Below are 24,917 nucleotides of genomic sequence, written 5' to 3' on the forward strand. Positions count from 1 at the left end.
GAAGCAGTAATGACTTTGGCCAAGAGCGAGTCCTTGTGTGTTTGGAGCCCATCTTTTGTCCAGCAGATGGCACATGAGCTTGCAAATCCTCCTCCCAGATCCCCAAAAGTCTGCCCCGACTTTTGCCAGCAGCCAGAGCAGAAAAATTAAGTCAGGCGGGGAGAGGAAGCTACATTAAATCTGTTTCTGCACAACTGGCCCTGTGTCTGGTCTCTGGGATGGAAGACCCTCTGTCGTTTTAAAAAGCAACTAAAACTCTTGTTTTAACTTGGAGTAGATGACTTTTCCCACTGCTGCTGTTGTGAATGTGAAACCCTGTTTTATAAACCAACATCCGGAGTATAAATGTTCCTCCAACATTAAAACTCAAAGTCTAGACGCCCCTCAAACACGCATATTAAACACGAGGCTTCGTGTGAGCGCTCCTTCTTCTCATGCCTCGCTGTAGTCAGTCTAAAATAAAGCGTGATCTACTTTGCGAGCTCGCACTGATGTGGGAAATCACATTAACCCTGTGTGGTATGATGTGGCTGTGAAATTATATGTGCCTGCAAAGCTGTGCTCTCCGTGCATTAGGGGGGTGTGTCAGGCAGAATGTTAAATTGTGTTCCGATGTTTGTACATGTGATCAAGTATGCCTTCTCACTGCTGCTACTTCCTGCCTTTTTTTCCTCTACAAGCCCCCTAGAGGTAGATGTGTGTGCGCGTGTGTACGTGTGCATGCGTGTGTGTGTGTGTGTGTGTGGGAGAGAGCGAGAGAGACGGTTTGTGTGTGTGTGTGTGTGTGTGTGTGCGCGCGCGTGTGTCGAGAGTGAGAAAAAAAACCTCGTCCCACTTACACCCCAAAATCTGAATTTTTCTCAACACCCAATCCAACCACTAAACGCCTCACACACCATAACATTCATTTGCATTTCATTCTTTCAAATAAAAACTCACTCAGCCCCAGCACACACACACACACACACACACACACACACACACACACACTTCTCATTACCACCCCTGCTTCAATGCCGTGCACACACCCTGCGCGTTTTTGTGGATGCCAAAAATGTCTGCTTCATTTGACTGAGGAGAGGAGGGGGACAAATGCTCCATTTTTCTAATTGTTGGGGAGACTTTGAAATTGTTCATGCATCCTCTGTCTGGTAGATAAGGCCCAGGGTTTTTTTTTTTTCTCTCTGTACGGCGCAGTTCAATGTTAGTAGGGTGAGAGAGAGCTGGAGCCTGCGCACCCATCCCCCCACACTCAGCAGAGGAGTGTTTCTGCTGGAGTGAGAGACAGACAGAGTGGAGAGGAGAGGGGGTGGTAGAGGAGAGCAGAGCAGGCAGGCAGGCAGGCAGGGGAGGGAATAAGAGGGAATGTGCATTGGTAGTCTCGTTTGCTGCAAGGCTTCCTCCTTCTACTCTGGAAAAACCTGTGTGTGTTGCCTTTGCTTGCCTAAATACCAGTCAGAAACACTAGTGGGGATTAACTACAGTGTGGGAAGGCAGATCACTGAGCTAGATATGTATATAATTTCAAGTCAGACTTATAAGTGTGTGTGTTTGCAAGCCTGGGTAAATGAACTCGTTTCATTTAATACCCTGCAGTGTGTGCAGCACACATCTCCACGCTTGCATCTGTGGCATCCACATCATGCACTTGAAAAATCATATATATGTCATGAATAAATTAGTTCCCCCTGCACTGATCACTCATGATATTTAGCATGTATGTTAATAATTTTGTCATGCACAGCCTCCTGGGCAGTTGGTTTAAAGCACATAGTTTTTTATATGTTGGCAACACAACGTTGTTGAGTTGTGTGAACATTAGTCTCTCTTCATGTGGAGAAAATATTCCACCTATGGGGGGAAGACAATGTGGTTGTAAGAGGGGAAAAAAAAGTTCAATCCGCAGTGGAGCGGATCCAGTCCGTGTCTTGCAGCCATCCGTGCGGCTCAGTAAAATGGCTGTATCTAGCGGAGCCTCGTGTTGGTTGGGTTTGCTCCCTGCCTCTACCCGGGCTCAGTAACACAACTCCCACAACAATTTCTGTCGCTTTTTTACGCATTGTATGGAGCCTCCATCATATTTCTAACCCATTTACGGAACCGGAACCGGGATGGCAGCCGGATTCGGTCCGGTGTGAGGGGTGGGAATGAATCGGCTCAAGGATAAATGGTTATAAACAATTATTTATATTCAATGCTAGCTTTTGATTGTGACTGACTCGCCGAGAGAGTGAGAGAGAGGTGGGGTGGGGGGGTATATCATGGCCGCTCAGGTCGCCAGCGCCGCCACTCTTAACACTAGCCCGCCTTCCGAACTCAAAAAGCCGGATCGAGACCCCAAGGAGGAGTCGGTACCGGGGGAGAAGCAGTCAGACAAAAAGCAGCCGGGCTTGGACAGCGGATCGCCGGGCCGGGGGGATCTGCAGGACGGGGCCGACGGTGGAAATGCAGGGGGAGGAGGGGAACCTGAGATGAAGAACGGGAATGGGAACCCGCCCAGGGCTAACAATAATAACCAGAATGACTCTGTCGGACCGGAGGGAAATAACCACCCCGGCATGGTGCATCACCACGGCACCGCGTTTCCCCCACCTTCGTACGGATACAGTCAGCACTACGGTCGGGCCCCTTTTCATCAACATGGCGGACAACAAAGCCCTGGCATGGCAGCTGCTGCGGGTCCGGTCGTGCAGTCGAGCAACATGATGGACCCGTATCAACCTAATTCACACGAGCATGGCTTTTCCAACCACCAGTTTAACAATTACAACCCATTCCCGAACAGGACTCCCTATCCCGGCCAAGCATACGCCATGAACTCCCCTCGCAGTACCCAGGCGCCGACAGCTGGGGGGCAGCCAGCTAACGTTAAGCAGCAGCCACCAGCGGGAGGACCCACGGCGATGGCTGGATCTTACAGTAACCAGAGATATAACATTGGAAACCCTCAACCTACATCCACACCGACACTCAACAAGCTCCTAACCTCCCCCAGCTCCACGCGGGGATATCCAAACTACCCGTCTAATGACTACAGTAGCCAAGAAGGAGCTAGTAAGGGACCAGCAGACATGGGCAGTAGCGGTCTGTATGGAGGGAGCAATCCGGGTTGGCAACAAAGAAGCCATCACCCGTCGCCTATGAGCCCGGGAAGTGCCGGGCAGCCGCTAGTTAGAAACCAGGTAAAGTCACATTATTACAGGAACATGATGTGGGCTTTAGCACGTCTCCTTCCCTCCTCCTAGCTAGTTCACAACGTAGCAGGCCAGCCATTGTCTGCTACTAGTTCGCAAAGACTCTAAAATGGCTGCCTCTCGTGTGTGTTTTTTTCCTTTACACCAGACCGTTAAATAATTGTTGTTTTAATATATCGATGAAGGTATGTAGCAGTGAAGGGGTGCCGCTTGAAGCAGATATAAGTTGTTGAAACGATGTAAGGACGTTCAGGGAGCCAAGAAGGCCCGACTTTGAAAAGGGACGAAAATACTCACCGAGGAGCAACGGCTCATTTTTTGTCTGTTAGCTTCTTTAGGCGTATTATACTCTGAATCTACCGTGTTATCCATGTGTTTATGTTACACGGGTATGTTAGGGGTAACATGTTCACACTCATATTAGTTTGTTGCTTACACAGTCACGTTTAAATCGTTTTCCTGCCCGATAGGCTGTAATTTTGTGGCTACGACGGAAGGAATGTGTTGCATGCCGAATCAGCCTCTCACGGTTAGTTAAATGGCTCGTGTATGTTCACTTTAAATCACTTAAATACCCCGTGAGATGTCAGGGAAGGATGTAAATCATTGCGTTTAAATCTTAAATACATTAAAAGACTTCCCATGTGCTGTAAAGCTGCTGGGCTCCCCATGCATGTTGCCTGTAAACAGTGAGCTCAGCCCCTATGAGTGAGTGACTGCAGCCTGCAGATTGCAGTTTGCACTGGGATTTGAATTGTGGAGGTAAAATCCTGCTGTCAAAGCCAGGAGATAGTTGGTCTTTGGTTGACATGCTAGCTGAAATCTGATTGGCTCCTCATCCGCTGCTCATGGCCATTTCTAATTACATGTGATGCAAGGCAACAGTTGCTGATAAGAGCACACAGCATTTAATTCATCACAGGGTCACCAGAGGTACTGCTGTTTCACTCCTCTTCTCTGCACCACTTTTTCACTTTCAGCAAATCATGTAGCCTAGTGTTGGAGAAACTGGGGCATGGATGATGTGTGGTTTCATTTTATTTTTAATTTTACTTCTTGGCAAACATCCCCAAATGAGGAAAAAAAACCTCAAGTATTAACTGTTTGTTCTTGCATGGATGCAGCATGGCTTTAATAGTCCCACTAGAACCAGTCCTATCACAAACTTTGTAGCGTGATGCCTTACATGTCAAGCACACGCTGCACCATTGCACATGATAGTATTTGTTTGTATGAAACCCAAATAAAAACCACACAACAGCATTACTACAGACGTTTAATGTATACAACATAATGCCTAAAGACAACACATGCTGTTTTGTTGTTATAAATAATTGGCTTTCTTGTTATCAATTTACATACCACCATATTTGTTATCTTTGATGGTCCCCAGATAAACAAATTACAGACTGACAACCATCTTTGTTACACACTATAACTTGTTTCACAGAAGCAAAAGGCAAATATGACCTCTGCCTGTGCGTGCGTGTGTGTGTTTCCGCTGTGTCTGGCATGCCACACAAGTTTGACTGTGTGACTGCAAAGAATTTCCCCCCAATCCTCCCCCCAAGCCAATCAGAAGGCAGTCCACCATCTTTCACTGGCCAAGGGAGTTTCCTCTCTGTCTTATGCAGATTAGCCATGTGCTGCTCTTATTTATTTCACTTCATTATCTTGGATCTGCAAAATGTCATGTAAGGCTTTTTGCATACTATTTGTTAAGGGCTGTTGTTAGCGGAGGATGCTGTTCTCAGCAAAGTGCACATGTGGGAATTCACTCGATGTAATGCAAGGGAATACTTTCAGTTTCAAGTAGATGTTCTCTTGTTGAAATCATCTTAAAATACCCAACATTTTAAGTGCAAAGTGATTTTGGTAGGGGCTAGGGAATAATTGGATCCTAAATGTAAGGCACTAACAGAGTACAACACTACGCCGACAACATTGATGATTTAGTAACACCTAGTTTTTACCTGAGTGCGAATGTCTATGCTACCTTTTGGGTTATAGACAGGGTATGCTGCTGTGCATTTTCACCCTCTCCTGCTGTTGTGAAAGTGCCTCGTTCATTCCTGGTGTCATTCATCCAGAGCCAAACTGCTTTCTCTGGGGGAAAAAAAAGCTACTTGGACCAGGCTCAAAACAGGAGCACAGCTGGGATATGTTTAAGATTGGGCAGACTGCCCTCCATTTGAAAGTAGATATATATAGCTCTCTTGACTTCCGAAACTATGGCAAAGTGAGGTGAAAAAAAATCAGGGTAATGACCGTGGGAAATAAGGTGGGGGAAAAAAAACACAATTTCCTCATTCACTGGAGTTTGTTTTTACACTTCTAGTCCCCGCGATAGTTACACACTGCAGCCACATATTTTATGATCAGACTGTAATGACATAATTAAGTTTTATAAGAACGAGGAGGTCTGCATGTAGTTGAAGCATTAGCTGCTTAGGTTGCCCCTATGCTGTATGGTTGTTGACTTAATGTGTTTTCTCACCATGTCCAGCCACCTGGTCCTATGGACCCAATGGGAAAAATGAGAGGTCAACCATATGGAGCAGGCAGTCCATACAGTCAGCAGTCACAGCAGGGGCCTCCCACAGGTCCACAACAGGGGCCTGGTTACCCTGGCCAGGGTTATGGCCCTCCAGGTCCTCAGCGATTCTCAGTGGGAATGCAAGGACGAACCCCTGGAGGCATGGGTAGCATGCCGTATGGTCCACAGGTATTTCACATGATTAAACTTAATTTGATCACTGTCAGTGTTTTTTCAGTGAGTTTGAAGTCTCATATGTTTGTGTATTCTTTGCAGATGGGATCTTACGGACAGCAGGGACCAGGAGGCTATGGCTCTCAGGGCCAGGCACCATATTACGGCCAGCCCGGCCAGGCTCCTCACCCAAGCCAGCAGCAAACCCCTTACCCCCAGCCCCCGCCAGGACAACCGGGTGGCCAGACACCTTACCCAGGACAGTCCCACCCTCCACCATCTTCTGCTCCACACACCCAGGGAGGACAACCCTATCAGCAGCCCCACATGCCCCCACAGTCCCAGGGGCCACTGCCAGGCCCATCCCAAGGGCCCCCACAGTCTCAGCCCCCGTATTCCCAAACCTCAGCCCCACAGTCTGGCCAGTCTCTCTACGCTCAGCAGCAGGGTCCTCCCAGCCAGGCCCCGCAGCAGCCAAGTTCCCAGGAACCCCCCGGATCACAGGGACAGTCCAGCTACCCAGGATCCACACCAGGGCCTCAGCAGCCCCCCTCTCAACAACAGCAGGCACAGTCCCAGCCTCCACAGCAGCCACCGGGACACAGCCAACACCCACAGGGCCAGCCTGCAGCGTACCCGCAGAACCCTCAGCAGCAGCAGCAGCAACAGCAGCAGCAAGCACAACCTTATCAGCGCTTTCCTCCTCCACAACAGCAGGTACGACCCCCGGTCTGGGATCATATTCATCATACTTAATTATCTTTCTCCGCGTGTGTGTTCACATGCATGCTTTCCTGTAATTCTGGCAGTATACTTAGGCACGTGTTCTGATGTGTTTTAGGAGGTATCCCAGGACTCATTTCAGTCCAATGCCCCTCCATCCACTCAGCCTAAATCTGGCCCAGAGGACAGTCAAGGCCGCCCCTCCAGCCTTCCGGTTAGTTGCTTGTTATATCACTGCTGGAACATAAAAATCCTCTTCAAATTGTGTTTTTGCTTTTTCACCCTCATGTAACATGGCTAGTCACTCTTCGTGTCTTGTAGTTTTTATTACACAGGACATATTAATTAGATTATTTCTATGCCAGTATGAGGTGCATTACATTTAAAATTCCCCTTAAAATGCCAGGGAACTATTTCTTAAAAGCTTCCATTTTGCTGCGTGTTTGTGTTGTGGCTGCTGTGCTTTCTGTCACTCGATGATTTAAGACTTTGTGTGCTGCTGCATGTTAGTGGTTGTTGAGGGTCAGCCGTATGGAAAAGGAGCCGTGTAGATGGATAAATCTAAGACGAATGCAAGAGAGTTTGTTTGTGTATTGAAATCACATGGCAGGGCTGCTGCTATATGCTGACTCAGCTCGCATCCTACAAACCTTGGTAACCATGACAACCCCGGCACTAATGCGCTCTCATTTTTTCTTTGAAAAAGATAAATAAGGACAAAGGCCTCTGGGTCTGTGTGTGTGTAGTATTTGTATGTGTGCCACTCGTGTCTAAACAACAGAGAAGGAATTGCAACATGTTAATACTACAGCCTGTGTGTGAAATACACAATGCAGTGCTATAAAACGTTTTGAAAAAAAAAATAATGTGTGTCAAAATGCACTTAATCTGAATCTTCTGAAGCCATAAATTGTCCCTTTTCTTTAATAAACCATGTTTGTTGACTCTACTTCTGCTTTTCCCTTTTTCTGCATGTGTTTTTTTTTTTTAGGACCTGTCAGGGTCCATCGATGACCTGCCTACAGGTACAGAGGGTGCCCTGAGTCCCGGCGTGAGCACGTCAGGTGTGTCGAGCAGCCAGGGTGAGCAGAGTAACCAGGCTCAGTCACCCTTTTCTCCTCACACGTCTCCCCACCTGCCAGGCATCCGTGGGCCTTCACCCTCGCCAGCTGGCTCACCTGCCAGCGCCAGCACACCCCGCACAGGACCGCTGTCACCCGCCAACATGCCAGGTGGGCTGATCCCTCACACATTTAAATGAGACATATGATCAGTAGCATAATTCTAACATTTGTGATCTAGGCACCAAATGACTTGTGTTTAAGGTTGTTACAAATTTATGTGTTGATTTTGCCTAAACTTAGATCCAGTTATTAAAGTATTGTATTTGGTCGACATATTTTATTGAGAACACTAACAAGAGCTAAACTATACTATTATAATCGATTGTAATTTTCTGATGTAGAATTCCCCCTTCAGTAGTTTCAAACCTTGAAAAAACAGTTCCACAAACTGTGATGACATCATTCTCCATCTTCTTTTTTTAAACTTCACTGAAGCTATAATCTCTATATAAAGCTCTGCTTTTATGGCTGCCTCACCCTACAGCCATTGGTAACATTAAAGACGTTCTCTATTCACAGTTTTCTTCAAAACTCAGCCTGAGATATTTGGTATCCTCTATCACCTCGAGGTCTCAGCTACACTTAAAAATATTAACATTCTGTTTGTTGGACAGTGTTTATTCACAAAACATGCATTCGTAAGGATTGAGCTAATGGGTCCGGCAGTAATAAAGATGTTTAATATGGCTTTGAAAATGGCGGGAGGTTAACAACTTGGACTTGTTTAAGAAAAGTCTGACCAAACAACTGAGCCAAATACTAACCAAAACCATATTTGTGTTGAAGAAGAAATGGTGAGAGCTGCAGTGGGTCAAGAAACAAGGCGATGATGATGATAGGAAAAAAAATCAGGCTCTTTGTAAGGATAGAGCAAGCAGTCAAATAAGGATAAAAACAATGACTGTCCAGCTTACTTAATGCAGGAGTCCAGGGTATAGGTAGTCTGAAAAGCACCCGTTGAAATGCATGGGTCATCCATGTATTAATGGAGGACTTTTACCATTGACCATGAAGTAAGCTGGACAGTCATTGTTTTTTATCCTTTTGGATCATATTTGGGTTAATTCCATGGTTTGCTTGTTGGCGCAAATGAATTTTTTAAAATGGCATCTTGCAAAGGGTTGAAATTGTAACATCCTTTCATGTTGGGCAGAAAAACATGTTTGTCCACTGACAAAATGGAGCCAAATACATATTTAGAAAAGAGAAATTCTGCTTAACTTCCTACTCAGAATTTGGTACTTGGCAAGGAGCTAACTGGATACACATTCTTAAGAAACATATTCTGGTTTCAGTTTGGTTAAATGCTTAATATTAAAAATCAGTCTTGTCCTTATTGTGAGTAACCATCATAGCTATATTATAACCAAAATGGCTTGTAACTCAGTGCTTATATTGTACCTTTTTGAGCTCACACTAACTCGACTTAAATATTTTTATTTAGGGACCCAGATGCCTCCCAGACCATCAAGTGTGCAGTCAGATGGGAGTCTACACCCTGCAATGAGCCAGTCTCCAATGGCCCAGGACAGAGGTATGCTGCAGACACTTAAGTATTCAAAGAAACTACCATGCCAGTAGTACTTGCTGTAGCGTCTGAGTCTGAGCACTGTCTCCCTTACTTGCCCTCTTTCAGGGTTTATGCAGAGAAACCCTCAGATGCCCCCCTATGGCTCCCCTCAGTCAGCTTCTGCACTGTCGCCGCGCCAGTCCTCAGGGGGACAGATGCACCCCGGGATGGGCCCATATCAGCAGAACAACTCCATGGGCGGCTATGGACAGCAGGGAGGACAATATGGCCCCCAAGGTGTGTGCCTTTAAAATTGTCTTTGTCATGGTTTTACTTGAAGTGAGTGATTCATCTAGTTTTGAAATTCTATTCTGTGAAAAGATAAGTTTTGTTTGTGAAAAGATAAATTGTGAAATGGCTTCTAGACCGGGAGGTTTTAAGGCATATGTTTTGATTTCTTGAAGTTTTCCACTTATTTTACTGTCTATTCATGAAGTTTTATCATGTGCATTTCCCATTAGACAAACCTATGGAATATATCTCCCCTGCCTCATAGGAATACCATGCTATCGTTAGTCCCTCCCTCTGACTCTGTTGCAGCTATTTATAGCTGTGAAGCAGAGAGTCAGCTGACGTAGCAGAGCCTCCTGTCAGTAGAGCTGAGACTGTGACGAAGGCTTGTTGCTCAGGGTGCATAGCTCTCTCTGCTAGCACACTGTAGGGAAAAAGTCTGCCTCACACAGCTCTTAGGGAAAAGACTCTGTCATAGTTACAACAATCCAACTTTAATGTTGAACACAAATGAACTTCTGGTTAGTGCTGTGAATTTTTTTCCCTCACCACTATACAGTTACAGCCAAGTGACTTAACGTGATCATTTATTGCTATAATGTCATCCATAGGTTATCCTCGACAACCCGGCTATGGCAATATGCCCAACGCAAACTACACCGGGCCGGGCATGGGCCCAATGAACTCCATGGCAGGGCAGGGTGGGGGGCCGCCATATGCTGGCATGCCCCCAGGAAGGATGCCTCCTAATCAAATGGGTGCACGTCCCTATGGCCCCAATATGGGTCCAAATATGGGCCCCAACATGGGTCCAAACATGCCGCCTAACATGGGCAACATGCCACCCCAGGTAGGCTCAGGAATGTGTCCTCCTCCAGGCATGAACAGAAAGCCCCAGGACCCTGCAGCCATGCAGCACCCCGCCACCAACTCAATGCACAACAGGTTGGTTTATGATCCTCAAGTGCCGACCTTTATTTGCCCCACACAGGACCTCTGACTTCTCACATGCTTAAATATCAGAGACCCAGGGTGTCTGCAGGTCATTAAAAAGTCTTAAATTCACTTTTATAAATATTAGACCTGACAAGTCATTAAATAGTCTTAAATTTAAATTTGTGAGCTCTTAATTGTCACCGACATTATCTAATTTCATTTAGCCATCTTTTCTTTGTCAAAATGAGTTAAGGTCTTATAATGTTACAGATCTTTAAAAACTACCATTGAACCTAACACTGTCTTTTTACTTTTTACTTGCACTTACCTGTTGGCAAAATGAAGACTAACTTAACTCATTAATAACCATGGTCCTACACAAAACCTACCTCTGCACAGAACCACATATATACCACTTATCATTTAATTCACCTGGCTTTAGCAAGGCTTTAAAAAAGAAAGAGATTAGAGAGATTGCCCAAAAATCTGTCTTAAATTGTGTTAAAAATATCTTGAAAATGTTAAATTTAACCGTCTTATATTTGTAGACACCCTGGATACCACACTTATGTCAGTACCAGATGCTCATTTGTTTTCTCCTCCGTCCAGGATGCCTGGTTACCCCAACATGTCTCCAGGCATGATGGGCTCCGGCCCACCCTATGGCCCTCCCATGAACAACATGCCTGGAATGATGAACACTCAAGGTGGATCACCTTATCCTATGGGGCCAAACATGGCCAATAACTCAAGTGGTAAGTCCTACAAACACAGCCACATCTAGAGTTACTCTCTTTTTAATAATGTGGCCATTCACAACTGATTCCAATCCCTATCACTGTGTGCAGGTATGGCCCCCAGTCCAGAGGTGAACAATAAGATGAATAACAAAGTAGATGGGAGTGTAACGCCCAAGCCAGAGCCCAAAGCTAAGGTAACCTGTCTACTATATGTTGTAACATCAGTAATTTTAAAAAATGTTTGAAAGTTTGAACATATGAAATGTCTGCTGTTGGTGTATCCGTTTTGAAACTGGTTTCTCATTTCTCTTGCATAAAACAGAAGCCCAACTCCTCCACCACAACCAATGAGAAGATAACACGTCTGTATGAGTTGGGACCAGAGCCGGACAGGAAGATGTGGGTGGACCGTTTTTTGGCGTTCATGGAGGAGAAAGCCATGGGCATGACCAACCTGCCTGCTGTGGGACGCAAACCCCTCGACCTCTTCCGGCTGTATATGTCAGTCAAAGAGATCGGAGGCATGACACAAGTTAGTGCGGCATTTATAAGCAATAATAACACCTAAAATAGATTTATTGCGCACCAGCTATTGCAGTCTTTATTCTAAATATATCTTGTGTGTCTCCCAGGTGAGTAAGAATAAGAAATGGCGTGATCTGGCCACTTCCCTGAATGTGGGTACATCCAGCAGTGCTGCCAGCTCGCTGAAGAAACAGTACATCCAGTGTCTGTATGCCTTCGAGTGCAAAATTGAGCGTGGTGAAGACCCCCCTCCGGAGATTTTTACAGACAACAAAAAGAACCAAGCTGCTAAGGTCCAGCCACCCTCTCCAGGTTAGAGCTGCACTTCTGCCTTCGTTTTAACTGAACATGTGTTTCAATTCAGTTTTCAATTCATTAATTTAAACAGAAATACATAACTTGCTGTGATTGAGTGTCATTAAAGTACCCCTATCTGTCTTCTTCTCCCCTACTTGGAACTGAAGCGTCCCTCTGCTCTACAGCTGGGTCAGGCTCTCTGCAGGGTCCTCAGACACCCCAGTCCACCAGCAGCTCAATGGCTGAGGGTGGAGACCTAAAACCTCCCACCCCAGCCTCCACTCCTCATACCCAGATGCCCCCCATGCCACCCGGGTCCAGGTGACTCACATTAAACACCTCTTATTTCTACCATTTCTAGCTTCTAAAAGACATTTTATTGAGAGAAACTAATTTCTTTCTTTCTGTCTCCGTTTCCGTCTCTCCCACGTATCCCCTCATCTCTCCTCCCCCTCACCCCTGCTTCTTTGTAGGAGCAGTGTTAACCTGCAGGACCCCTTCTCTGAAGGAAGTGACCCCGCTTTCCCCAGGAAGAACATGACGCCCAACTCTGCCTATCAGTCTGGCATGAACACACCAGACATGCAAGGGCGCATGGGCACCTACGAACCCAACAAGGACCCCTTTGGTAACATGCGGAAAGGTGGGCAAGCAAGCTGAATGGATCATGTTATCCTAGAAACTAAATCGCTCGCTTAATTGCCCGTTCAGTCAATCCGTTCTTAATGGGCTGTAATTCTGAATGCATTTCCAGTTGGGGAGCAGTTTCTGCCCGCTAACCAGGGCCCGAACAGCGGGGTGGGTGACCAACAGCAGCAGCAACCGCCACAACAGCAGCCGCAACAGCAACAGCCTCCGTTCAACAGAGGACCGCCCGGGGCCATGGGCACGATGCCAATGGGGCCCAGACAGCAGTATCCCTATGGACCAGGTTACGACAGGAGGTAAGAATCATTGAACAGAAGAAGCCATTTTCAAGGTCACTGAACACTGCTGATTACAACCAGCAGCTATTTTTATGATCAATCACATCTTAAAGCTCCCCTGCAGGTCAGGAAAAGAATCAGTAAGGCTGATTTGTTTTTAGTGATTCGATTTCAAGAATAACATGGCAGTCGTCTGGTTTCTTACACATGCTTTGAGCTGATGATGTACTCCCAGGGAGTGACATGATTTTGTTATGGAAACCAGAAGCAAATATAATCTTCAAATTCAGTCAAACACATGTGAAAAAACGCTGCAATTTTAGATAAGATCAGATGAGGTTGGACTGTGGTGCATGTGTCATGTCGCTGTCACGTCTCTGCCCATCGAGGGAGTCAAATTTACTCTGTGTTGTTAATTTATTCATCATCATTTCATTTGTAATGCTGTAATAGTTACTGATATGTTACCTGTGTGATAGAAGAAGGCTCACGCACTGGATTTGTGCTGCTCTGAACAATAAATCAACAGAATTAATAAGCTGCAAAATGACCGATTGCCGAGTTGTACCTGACAGGCAATAGCCAGATAAAAAAAATTAAACAATGACTGTTGGCTAGCAGGTGATATTAAATTGCAACCTAAGTATTCATGTTGATGGTGTCATCGTAACCTTTTGAATCCTTTTGGGGGTTTTTTCTTAATGAGCTCGAGCATAATTTGTATGTCTGTGTGTAGCAGAATATGGTCAAACAAACAAATGTGTATTGTTGTGGTTTTCCCAGATCGGAGCAAGGAATGGGCCCAGAGGGCAACATGGGATCCGGTGCTCCTCAGCCAAACCCTATGATGCCTGCCAACGCCGACACAGGGATGTATTCGCCAAATCGCTTCCCACCACAGCAGCCACGGTCAGTTCACACAGCTCTTATTTGCCAAGCTTGATCGGTTTAAAGCTACTGTCAGTGAAAGCTGTTTGTTCTTTATATAAAACAAATGTATTAGTTTTATGAGTCCTGATGTAATAGAAGGTTTCATGAATGCTTGAAATGTATGACGGTTTGTCAGTATTGTTACAAGACATCCTATCTTATCCTGTGTAGTTAGAGGCAATGTAATTTCACATTATCTCGATATTTATTATCCTGACAAATTAACATTAACATTTATTAATACTAGAATTTTGTTGCCATCCTTCATGGATAAAATATTTACTTCAAATCTTACTTAACCTTCACAGCTCTTTGGTTTGGGCTCGTTGTATGTGGGTGTGGTGATGTAAGCACAGTTATATTGGTTTGAAATGCACTTTCAGTTTCAGATGTGTGAATCCCATTTACATTGTCTGGATGCCGATATGATTTACCAACTAGTAAGCTGTACAATTAGCAAAAAGAGTTGGTTATTTATATTAAGCAATTACATTTAGCCTTTATATTTAATGATAATATTAGAGATTGAGGACAAAATAATGAAACTGTTTAAACTGAGATGGGTATAATGGAGATTTATTATGATGTAATTGAGTGTAAAGCTGGAAAAAAAGAAACCCTGAATATTTTTTTGACAGGTTCATCACTATAAAGCATACTGTTGGCTGTGTGTGTGTGTGACTGTACATGTGTAACAGCGGGCCATGACTTCATCCAGTGTGTTAGAGATGCATAATATTTTCATGATCAAACTAACGAGGCATAATGTTTGCAGGCATGATTCCTATGGTAATCAGTATCCTGGACAGGGAACGCCCCCTACAGGCTCCTACCCAAATCAGCAGCCTGGAATGTACCCACAACAACAACAGGTCAATGATCCATCTGCATCACACTAACTTCACTGCTCAATATATTGTGTTGGTTCATTATATCGTTTTCTCTTTAGCTGAGCTACTGTCATATATTAGATTTTGTTTTCAGCAGGAAATTGTGTTTTGAACCCATGTGATTACATTGCTGTTGAAATAGTTTGAATTAATTGTGTCTCTCTGAACCTTTTTGATGTGTAGAGTTACAAGCGCCCTGTGGAAGGGGGTTATCCTCCATCGAAACGTCATGAGGCAGAGTACAGTGGGCCTTTCCATGGTGGACAACAACCGCCGCAGCAGCAACAGCAAGGAGGTGCCTCTGCACCCTCTTCAGGACAGCAGGAGTCGTACAATCAGTACAGCGGCAGTGGACCCTACCCTGGCTCTGATCGCCGTCCACCCGGCCCAGGCAATCAGTTCCCCTTTCCCTTTGGTCGTGAACGTATGCAGGGAGCGACAGGGCCCAACGCTCAGCCCAACATGCCCCCTCAAATGATGCAGTCAGGCCCTGAGGGTCCTCAGGGAGGCATGTGGCAGGGACCGCGAGACATGAACTATCAGAACTACCCCAGCAGGCAGGGTGGCCCTGGGGGCCCACCCCAGGGACCCGGTTACCCTGGTATGAACCGCTCAGAGGAGATGATGTCATCAGAACAGCGCATGAATCACGATGGCCAGTGGGGGGGTCAGATGGGCCCGCGGCAGCCTCCTTACGGTCCAGCGGGACCTGGCCAACCTATGCCTCGTTCAGTACAGTCCAACTACCCCCAGCCCCCTCAGGGTGTGCAGAACCACATTCCACAGGTGTCCAGCCCGGCCTCCATGCCCCGCCCCATGGATAGCAGGACATCACCTAGTAAATCTCCCTATATGCACGGAGTAATGAAAATGCAGAAGGCTGGCCCTCCAGTGCCTGCGTCTCACATAGTGCCCCCTCCGGTGCAGTCGCCTCTTATAAGGCGAGACATGCCTTTTCCCCCGGGCTCCATAGAAGCTTCCCATCCTGTCCTAAAACCACGTCGGAGACTCACCATGAAAGATATCGGTATGACTTAAGTTAAGATCATAAATATTTAACTCCTTTATTATGCCTAATGCTGCTTAGTCCAGCCATGTTGTTTTAAGTTGCTTTGAGGGTACCAATTGTGTTCTTTGTCTTGACCACTCAGGAACCCCAGAAGCCTGGAGAGTCATGATGTCATTAAAGTCTGGTTTATTGGCTGAGAGTACGTGGGCCTTGGATACCATCAACATTCTCCTCTATGATGACAACAGTATTTCCACCTTTGATCTCAACACGGTGAGACTTGACATTGAGCCTTTACTGATGGTTAATCACGGTGTACTATGCGTAGTGAATGATGATGTCTAATTATTTTCTTTATCAATGTTCTTCCTTTAGTTGCCTGGCCTACTGGAGTTGGTGGTTGAGTATTTCAGACGCTGCCTCATTGAAATCTTCGGCATTCTTCGCGAGTATGAGGTGGGAGATCCTGGCCAGAGGACACTACTTGATCCTGATGCCTTGAAAGGAGACTGGGACAGCACAGAAGAGGAGGAGCCACGGGCCGAGGACATGGAACAAGAGGAAGGAGAGGATGATGAAGAAGAAGAGGAGGAGGAAGCAGAAATGGAGGGGCCAGCTCGTGTTAAGGAGGAGGAGGAGCAACAGCAGTGCTCTGAGTCTCGGGGTCGAGATGAGAAGACAGAAGATGAGGAGAGGAAGAGCAAGGGTCCTTCATCTGAACAGACGGCCCCATCGCAATCCTTAGCTGCCCATGAGAGACCCAAACAGGCCAGCAAGTTTGACAAGTTTCCTCTAAAGGTGGTACGAAAGAAAGACCCATTTGCGGCTGGCCAGTCCAATAATCATGGCAAAGTGCAAGAGTTTGATAGTGGGTTAATTCATTGGAGCGCCGGAGGGGGAGACTCGACAGAACACATCCAGACTCACTTTGAACCACGCAAAGACTTCTTGGAACCACGAGAACGAATATCAGTGCCCTCAAGTTTGCTGAAGCGACGAGTCCCAGAAGACGTGTTACTGGAAAACTGTTTGCCAATCGAGGAAGAGAAAAGGAAGAATCAGGATGAAGAAGAAAGGCCAAAAGACGCATCTTCCTCAGAGAAAGCAGAAGTCTCAGAGAAGGCCAGCCCCTCGCTCAGCAGTGAGGAGGAGAGGAAAACAGACTCTGAGACAAAGACAGTTGAAAAAGTTGGTAAAAGTCACCAGGAGAATAATAGACCCATTCCTCCCTCTGACAGTGTTTTAACCCAGCAGCCACAGCAGACTGCCACCATCCTGGAGGACGAGCCTCACAGTAAAGACGAGGGGCCGCTCATTGCACTGGCTAACTGGCAGGATTCTTTAGCCCGCCGCTGCATTTGTATCTCCAATATTGTCCGCAGCCTTTCATTTGTGCCAGGCAATGACCACGAGATGTCCAAACATCCAGGGCTGCTACTGCTCCTGGGACGCCTGATCCTGCTCCACCACAGGCACCCAGAGCGCAAACAGGCCCCGCTCACCTACGAGAAAGATGAGGATTCAGACGAGGGAATGGGCCAGAGGGATGAATGGTGGTGGGACTGCTTGGAGCTCCTGCGGGAGAACACACTGGTCACTTTGGCGAACATCTCAGGCCAACTGGACCTCTCCATCTACCCTGAGAGCATCTGCTTGCCTCTGTTGGATGGGCTTCTCCACTGGGCTGTCTGCCCATCAGCAGAGGCCCAGGACCCTTTCCCCACCCTCGGCCCCCACAGTGCTTTGTCACCTCAGAGACTGGTCCTGGAGACGCTAAGCAAACTAAGCATCCAAGACAACAATGTGGACCTCATCTTGGCCACTCCACCATTCAGTCGGTTGGAGAAGCTATACGGGAACCTGGTGCGGTTAATCGGAGACAGGAAGGTTGCGGTGTGCAGGGAGATGGCCGTGGTCCTACTGGCCAACCTGGCGCAGGGTGATACTGTGGCGGCCCGAGCAATCGCTGTTCAGAAAGGCAGCGTGGGCAACTTGCTGGGCTTCCTGGAGGATAGTCTGGCTGCCACACAGCTTCAGCAGAGCCAGAGCTCTCTGCTACACCTACAGGGGATGCACTTCGAGCCCACAAGCCCGGACATGATGCGGCGAGCTGCCCGGGCTCTGCACGCCTTAGCCAAGGTGGAGGAGAACCACTCAGAGTTCACACTACACGAGTCCCGACTCCTCGACCTTTCAGTGTCCCCCCTAATGAACTCGCTGGTTTCTCATGTTATCTGTGATGTACTCTTTTTGATTGGCCAGTCATGACAGCTGTAGGGAGCCGTGGCTCCACTTTCTGGGGGTTTTATCCCCGATCCCCACTTCCCTGGAAACCTGGCTTGTGTGTGTAACAGGGCAAGGAAAGTTCAAGTGACAGTCTTTAATTTATGAAAATCCTTCAGACTCCGTTCTCTGAGCCCTCCCCAGGCCGTCCTTGCTCGAGGAGGGTAATCACAGAGCTGTGGTGGATTACAAACCAGAGAGATGCCCACAAAGTGACACTACTTGCAACATGAATGCCAACTGGATGACACGGAGCAGAGCACCACAGTTGGGAGACTGTTCTGCACTTGGGGAAAAAGTACTTTTTAACAAAGATAAATAAATGAATAAATAAATAAATAGCTGAAAAACAAAAACTGTAACCAAAGTTGCTGTCTCGTTTACAGTGAGTTTGGGAGACACAGTGTGCCGTAGCTCTCCCCTCGAGGGCACAATGAGTCTGTAACTGGTTGACGTTCAGAGGTGAAGCAGACTGACAAGTGGCCTACTGGTTATAGTTGCTGTAGTTGGATTCTCACCAGTCAGCCCGACAGTAGACTAAGTGCTGTCAATAGACACCTTCACCGGGGAGGCCTGTGCAGTGTGCAGTAGATTGTAGGACATTTTCTGTACCGTACTGCTCTTGAGTGTAAGCATTCTGTAACACACGTTTCACACAGAAGCAGAAGATGCAGCTCCTCTAGAGTTTTGAGGTCATTTTAGTTTGGTGTTAAACAGAAAATGGCTTTCTTCCCCAAAGTATCAAGAACCTACAACACCCTTACCTCCTCTTATCCCTTGATTGTATGAATACCCTTATGAAAAGAAATCACCTCTTAGGACTGGTTTTCAACTTCAAATACAGCTTTGCTGTGGTGTATATATAATGTTGTACATTACACTTCCTTTCTCTGTGTCTGTCTCTGTCTGTGTCACTATTCTCACACTTGTTATTGGTGAGGGATTGAGGCTGACATGTGAGTTTGGTCCGTGACCTCCAGTCCCCGCTGATTAGACCCACACCTCTGGTCTCTCCACAGCTCCGTAGTGCGGCAGACACGGCTCAAACCTGTTATCTCCTGGTACAACAAAAATAAACTAGATGAAGTACACATTTGACAATTTTTCTTCAGTCATGGATTCTGCATATTTGTATTTCAGACTATGTAGCTAAGACAACATGTAAATTCCTCCCTTTCCCTTTTTTGGCTCAATGAATATCATTTATTCAGTATGAAATCTTTATACTATATGTTCCACGTGGTAAGAATAAATGTACATTAAATCTTCGTAAGCTGTTTGATGGTTTTGTTTTTCTGGAATAGTGGCCTCTTCTGGACAAACAATTCAAACTAGTGTATGAATTCACGTAAAATTGGGTTACAAAATTTCTGAAATTCGTCTTCACCGCAGGAAACTTGTAGGAAATATGGTCCTACTCAGTAGACACAACTGTTGACATGGAAATTACTGTTTGCATTAGCTCTAGTACTGTTAAAATGGCTCAGCAAATTAACTGCAGACATGTAAGGAGAAGAAGTACAGCTGAATTGCTCCACTAATGTTAATATACTGCATGACCATGGTTGGATTACTGAACAGGCCTTTTGGGCACAGGCCCCGGGGCCCAGAGTGTCAAGCCCCCCCTGGTCTTAACCTGCAGAAGGTCACACAAATTAACACATACTTCCCAGGAAGAGAAACAAAACAACCACAAGGAGAAACAAAATTACCTCAAAGAGACACACAAAAAAACCCCTTGACTAAGCCACACAAAATTACCACAAACAGGAAACCACAGAACGAGGTAAACAACAACTACAAAGAGATGCAGAGCAACAACAAAAAGGAGGCAAAACCACCACTAAGTCTATGTCTCTTATGCATGAGGGGTGGTGGGGCCTTTTGCAAATCTGTATCCAGGGGCCAATAGTCACATAATCTGCCTATGAACATATCATAAAGCTTAAAGGACTGTGCATAGGTGTTCTCTCTCTACCGATTAAATATGTATGCAAAAAAAGCTTTATGCTTTTTTTGCATACATAATGCTATTGAAGTTAAACATTTCAGTCTATTTTTTAATCAGGGGCCAAACAGAAACAATGGGTAAAAAACACCTCATGCTTATTTTAATATAAATCAGTTATCATGGAAACACAAAAAAATCACCCTTTTAAATCAACCGTCAAGAGACATCTTAAAAAGGCATGTGTAAAAATACGAATTAAATCAAGCAAATTACATTTAAGAGTCTAAAAGATGAGCAAACACGATGTTCTCACGTTTTGAATGAAGATAAACATACTTGCGCCACTTGATCAACCCCTTTCAAAAAGATAGTGTGGAGCTCCGCCTGCTGGACGGAAGTAAATATTTCAGCCGTCTCGTGACCAAAAGACTCAAAACACAGGATGTGACTATGTCAAATCAAAGCTGATGTTAAGCCGTTAAACTTCAGTCAATAAAAGCTAAACTATCGTTGATAATATTTTAATGCTATTAAAAATAATTCAGTGAAACTACACTTGGGTTCCTCTCATTTGGACTTTTATCTTGAAGGGAGCTGTGTTGCACCGGAAGTGAAACGTGTCATTCGAAACGAAGCAGAGCTGCTGCGGGATGCGGATATGAGGACAAAGATTGCACCTGAAATCAAACGCTATGTGACGACGGCTAGCTTTCTGATAAAAATTAATGTTTACATTCTCCTGAATTTGTCAAAACAATGAAACTACGCAACTTCCGGAATCTCATTCGCCGAGTAGCTTTCCCCAGCTAGCTATGCTTCATAGAAAATATGACGAAGTCAGCAGTGACTGTCTCGTAGCAGCGACAATGCTCAGGCCTGTCATAACCGGCTCTTTCAGATTTTCTCCGTCACATCAATGACTATGGATGTCAGAGCAGTTCTGGAGTTCGCCACAGTCACCAGGGGTCTGTCACTGTTTTTACAGGTAAGTTTTTAGCCAAGTTGGATGTTGTGAATGTTGGCAATATGCTAACCTAGCTTCCCCATCTCTTAGCTACAAGACTTGTGATTAACCCTCATTCCCCCTGATGTTTAAGTCACCTTGGCAATTATATGTTTCTTTGTGGTAGCTAATGAATAGTGCTCAGGGGAATGCATACTGTATGTGGTAAGTAGGTCACAAGCAGTGACTACATGCGTGTGTGCTTTCCTTGCAGTGCAAAAGTGTTTATGATGGCAGGATGTGTTTTAATATTGTTTAATATTTCTCCACAGGCTGTTTTAAATGCTCTCATCCCTGACCATGATGCTGATGCGTTCAGGCCCCCACGGACAGAGGAGCATCTGTACTTGGACTCTGCAGTGGAGTGGTTATTAGGTGGCCTCTCTCACTGGGATGCTGAGCATTTCCTCTTCATCGCTGAGAGAGGATACCTCTATGAGCACAACTTTGCTTTCTTCCCCCTCTTCCCTGTCATCCTGCGAGGCCTGGCAGAGACGCTGCTGTGGCCCCTGAGCAGCTGGCTGAGTGTGCGTGGGCGTCTGCTGGTGGCTGTTGCTCTGGGGAACAGTGCCCTCTTCTTGTTGAGCGTGGTCGCCCTGTATGCGCTCAGCAGGATAGTTCTCCAGGACAGACGTCTCGCTCTGCTCTCCACCCTGCTCTACTGCATCACACCCGCCAATGTTTTTATGACGGCTGCATACTCAGAGAGCCTGTTTGCTGCGCTCACATTCGGTGGTCTGTTCCTCCTGGAGAAAGGATTCACCTTCCGAGCCTGCCTGGCTCTCAGTATAGCCACTGCAGCACGATCTAACGGACTTGTTAACATAGGGTTTCTACTGTATCTTCCATCACTGCACGCCATTTCCCAAATCCGTGTATACCGAGCAACGACAAAAGGCCACAGTAAAGTCTTCCACTATATTTGGGCCATCATCCGTCTCCTGCTCACCTCCCTCTTGGGAACTGCAATTATTGCCCTTCCCTTCTGTGCTTTCCAGTACTATGGGTACAGGACGTTTTGCACGCCGTCTGTCTCCTTAGAACGCATCTCCCCTGCTCTTCTCTCTCTGGGTGAACTGAAGGGCTACCGGGTTCCAGATGAAAATGGTCCACCGCCCCTCTGGTGCATGAGACCTCTCCCCCTGCTGTATTCTCATATCCAGGATGTTTATTGGGATGTGGGATTCCTCCGCTACTTTGAGCTAAAGCAGATACCAAACTTCATTTTGGCTCTACCTATGGCTACCCTCGGCATAATGGCAGCTTACGCATATTTCCAAGCCAATCCAGAACTGTGTCTGAGACTCGGACTTTGGGAGACAGGTGCAAATAAAGGGCTTGACAAACCCTTACCGGGAATGTTCAACCCCAGAGTGTTTGTGTATGTTGTACATTCAACAGTGCTCTTGGTGTTTGGGACCTTGTGCATGCATGTACAGGTAAGTAAATGACATAATCATGTTCTTGTGAAACATCTTACTCTTTACTGTTGATTTCCTCTAATCTCCATTTTAATCTGCATCTCTAGGTCCTAACCAGATTCATGGCCTCCTCGTCTCCCGTGCCCTTCTGGATAAGTGCTCACCTGCTCCTCCTTAATGAACCACTCCTTCATCGAAGGAAAACATCAAATCCCAATGTACAGCTACAGACGCATTCCAGGAACGGATGCAAGCACACACCTCAAAACCCCATCATTGCACTGCTGCCACACTTTAAAGCCTGTTCTCCGACTACACAGAGCATCCTGGGATACTTCCTGTCTTACTGGGTGCTTGGCCTGGCCCTGCATTGTAACTTCTTGCCATGGACATGACTTAAGACATTACTCTGAACTTTAAATGCAATATTTCCATGTAGGACTGGGCTATATACCTTACTTTAAAACATATTAACACAAGTGTTTTACAGTACATCATCAGTATTCAATTTTTGCAAAACTTTGTCAATGTTACATTTATTAAAAAGATAAAATCATTTAATTTTATTTGGGTGAATAAATCCAATGCAAAGAAAGGGAAAACACAATTATATGGCCCAGTCCTACATACAAGTTACAGACATGGTTACATTTTTTATGCTGGTTTATTCATGCAATAGTAATTAGTCAACAAATTTGATTTGAGCATCTCTGTTAAATGTGTTTATAACAGTTTGAGAACAAACTCAAATGTACAATATTCCTGAAACTGTATCGAACACTGTTCAGTTGTAAATATTGGAAAGACTATGGTTCTACTTGAAAAGGAAATATTTTTATTTCTTGCTGCGGTTTTGCTGAAGCAAAACATTTGATTTTCTCCTTAATTTAATATTGCACTGCATGTTTGGAAGGGTTATTCCAAGTTATAGTTTGGGATTTTTTTTGAATGTGAATGAAAAAAAATGAAGCTTTTGTTGCTGTTAAAGGATCCTCAGTCTAGTTTCATGTAAAGGAAATCCTTTTACTTGAGGCATTTAATGTAAAACTGCTGTATTGTGTTTCGATGTAAATAACTTTGGCTGCTGAAGTTGCACTGGCAAGTTTAGCCTTGAATTTAATATTAAACTAAATGTGATAAAGCTAAACAACATATGTGTATGTATGGAAACTGTGTGTGTGTGTGTCTTCCTTTGTGGTTTACTTAATTGTACTGCACTGTAATTTGCAAAGACATATGCTTGCAGTCATTTCTTTAAAACCACCAGAGGATGCTATTAAAACAATGTAATTCCCCGCCTAACCCCCTACTAAAAAACAAACAAAAAATAACAATTTAACCAGACCCTTGGCTATTTGAACACAGTTTCTAACATTACGTTCTTTGGCCTGTATAAAATGAATATTGTGGAAAAGAACAATTGCCCATAGGCTAGATGGTAAAGAATCAAGAGCCCATAATTAATTAAAAAGATCCAATAAATTCTTGGGCTTTTTTTCCTTAAATATCATGCTTTGTGACACTTTATTTACATCCAGTAATTACAACAAAAATCTTAGTTTGAAGCATTGATTTTCGTTGTGAATTAGAAAATGGTCAGCGTGCCACCTGGCTCCCACATTTGGCCCATGAGCTGTGAGTTGAGAATCACTGCCATTGACGATACTTTATCATGTTTTGTCTACTACCCCACCACCACTGGTTCTCGTGTCTTGCCCAAGGACGCTTTGATATGTGGACAGGAGCTGAGATGAACCTCCTCTGCCTGATCCATCTCGTATGTCATATAGTTTATTATATATGATAAAACCTTAACTTCATTTCTTCACATTAGACCTGAACAATACTAATAATACTGACAATACTAATACTACTAATAATAATAATACCACTGTTGTTTATTTATCTATATTAATGGTTGTAAATAAGTTTGGGATAGTTGTTGACAATTTCCTTTTTAAATGGGAGATGAATACTGAGTAGGATTGCTGTTTTCTTTGTTTTGTTTTTATCTTTTATTTTGCTAAAATTAAGTCATTAATTCATTCATTCATTCAATAATAACAATGACAATAATAATAATAATAATAATAAGTATCAGATCTGCTCTGAATGATGATGATGATGATGATGATGATGATGATGATGATGATATATAGATTAAACAAATAACCACACATTAATTGGGGATCTATAAAATACTGCAGCCCTGAGCAACAGAAACAAACAACAGCAAGGTTTTATATTGTTCAGCCCTGGTGCAATACATTTCTATATTCTCTATGTGGGATTTAATTAATCCATGTGGGAGACACAGCACCAGAGCCGCCTCTGCCAATCCACACAGATAACGCTAATCATGCTGCAGCCGCTGCTGTTTGCCACTGATCTACAAGTCATCGCCGCGCATACCTGACGTGCTTGCGCGTTTACAAATCAGCAGTGAGTACGTCA

General features: G+C 45.1%; 2 protein-coding genes across 4 annotated transcripts; both read left to right on the forward strand.

Annotated features, from left to right (window-relative positions):
- The first annotated feature begins 1,983 nt into the window (after positions 1-1,983).
- Positions 1,984-19,363, forward strand: arid1aa (AT rich interactive domain 1Aa (SWI-like)). Of its 3 annotated transcripts, none has more exons than XM_050047760.1 (20): positions 1,984-3,182; positions 5,701-5,919; positions 6,007-6,621; positions 6,746-6,841; positions 7,619-7,859; positions 9,196-9,285; positions 9,388-9,558; positions 10,164-10,497; positions 11,098-11,243; positions 11,337-11,422; positions 11,551-11,760; positions 11,861-12,065; positions 12,218-12,371; positions 12,524-12,693; positions 12,805-12,994; positions 13,760-13,885; positions 14,682-14,778; positions 14,980-15,823; positions 15,948-16,078; positions 16,181-19,363. In XM_050047760.1, exons 1-20 carry the CDS (start codon positions 2,262-2,264, stop codon positions 18,071-18,073), a joined length of 6,939 nt encoding a protein of 2,312 aa, XP_049903717.1. In that variant the 5' UTR covers positions 1,984-2,261; the 3' UTR covers positions 18,074-19,363. The 3 variants fall into 3 exon arrangements, with proteins under 3 accessions (XP_049903717.1, XP_049903718.1, XP_049903719.1); XM_050047761.1 differs by having other exon boundaries at positions 12,530-12,693; XM_050047762.1 differs by lacking the exon at positions 6,746-6,841.
- A 1,269-nt stretch (positions 19,364-20,632) lies between these two features.
- On the forward strand, positions 20,633-23,882 carry pigv (phosphatidylinositol glycan anchor biosynthesis, class V). Its single transcript, XM_050047763.1, has 3 exons — positions 20,633-21,024; positions 21,315-22,481; positions 22,571-23,882. Exons 1-3 carry the CDS (start codon positions 20,956-20,958, stop codon positions 22,856-22,858), a joined length of 1,524 nt encoding a protein of 507 aa, XP_049903720.1. The 5' UTR covers positions 20,633-20,955; the 3' UTR covers positions 22,859-23,882.
- The last annotated feature ends 1,035 nt before the right edge of the window (positions 23,883-24,917 follow it).

This window comes from Epinephelus moara, chromosome 6 (genome assembly GCF_006386435.1).
Source record: "Epinephelus moara isolate mb chromosome 6, YSFRI_EMoa_1.0, whole genome shotgun sequence".
Taxonomy (NCBI): Eukaryota; Metazoa; Chordata; class Actinopteri; order Perciformes; family Serranidae; genus Epinephelus; species Epinephelus moara.

Excerpts from the sequence above, each read along its gene's own strand:
- arid1aa (XM_050047760.1), top strand. The coding sequence starts at position 2,262 with ATGGCCGCTCAGGTCGCCAGCGCCGCCACTCTTAACACTAGCCCGCCT. Across the intron at positions 6,622-6,745 it reads TTCCTCCTCCACAACAGCAG|GAGGTATCCCAGGACTCATT; the intron begins GTACGACCCCCG and ends GATGTGTTTTAG. Across the intron at positions 14,779-14,979 it reads TGTACCCACAACAACAACAG|AGTTACAAGCGCCCTGTGGA; the intron begins GTCAATGATCCA and ends TTTGATGTGTAG.
- pigv (XM_050047763.1), top strand. The coding sequence starts at position 20,956 with ATGACTATGGATGTCAGAGCAGTTCTGGAGTTCGCCACAGTCACCAGG. Across the intron at positions 21,025-21,314 it reads GTCTGTCACTGTTTTTACAG|GCTGTTTTAAATGCTCTCAT; the intron begins GTAAGTTTTTAG and ends ATTTCTCCACAG. Across the intron at positions 22,482-22,570 it reads CCTTGTGCATGCATGTACAG|GTCCTAACCAGATTCATGGC; the intron begins GTAAGTAAATGA and ends CTGCATCTCTAG.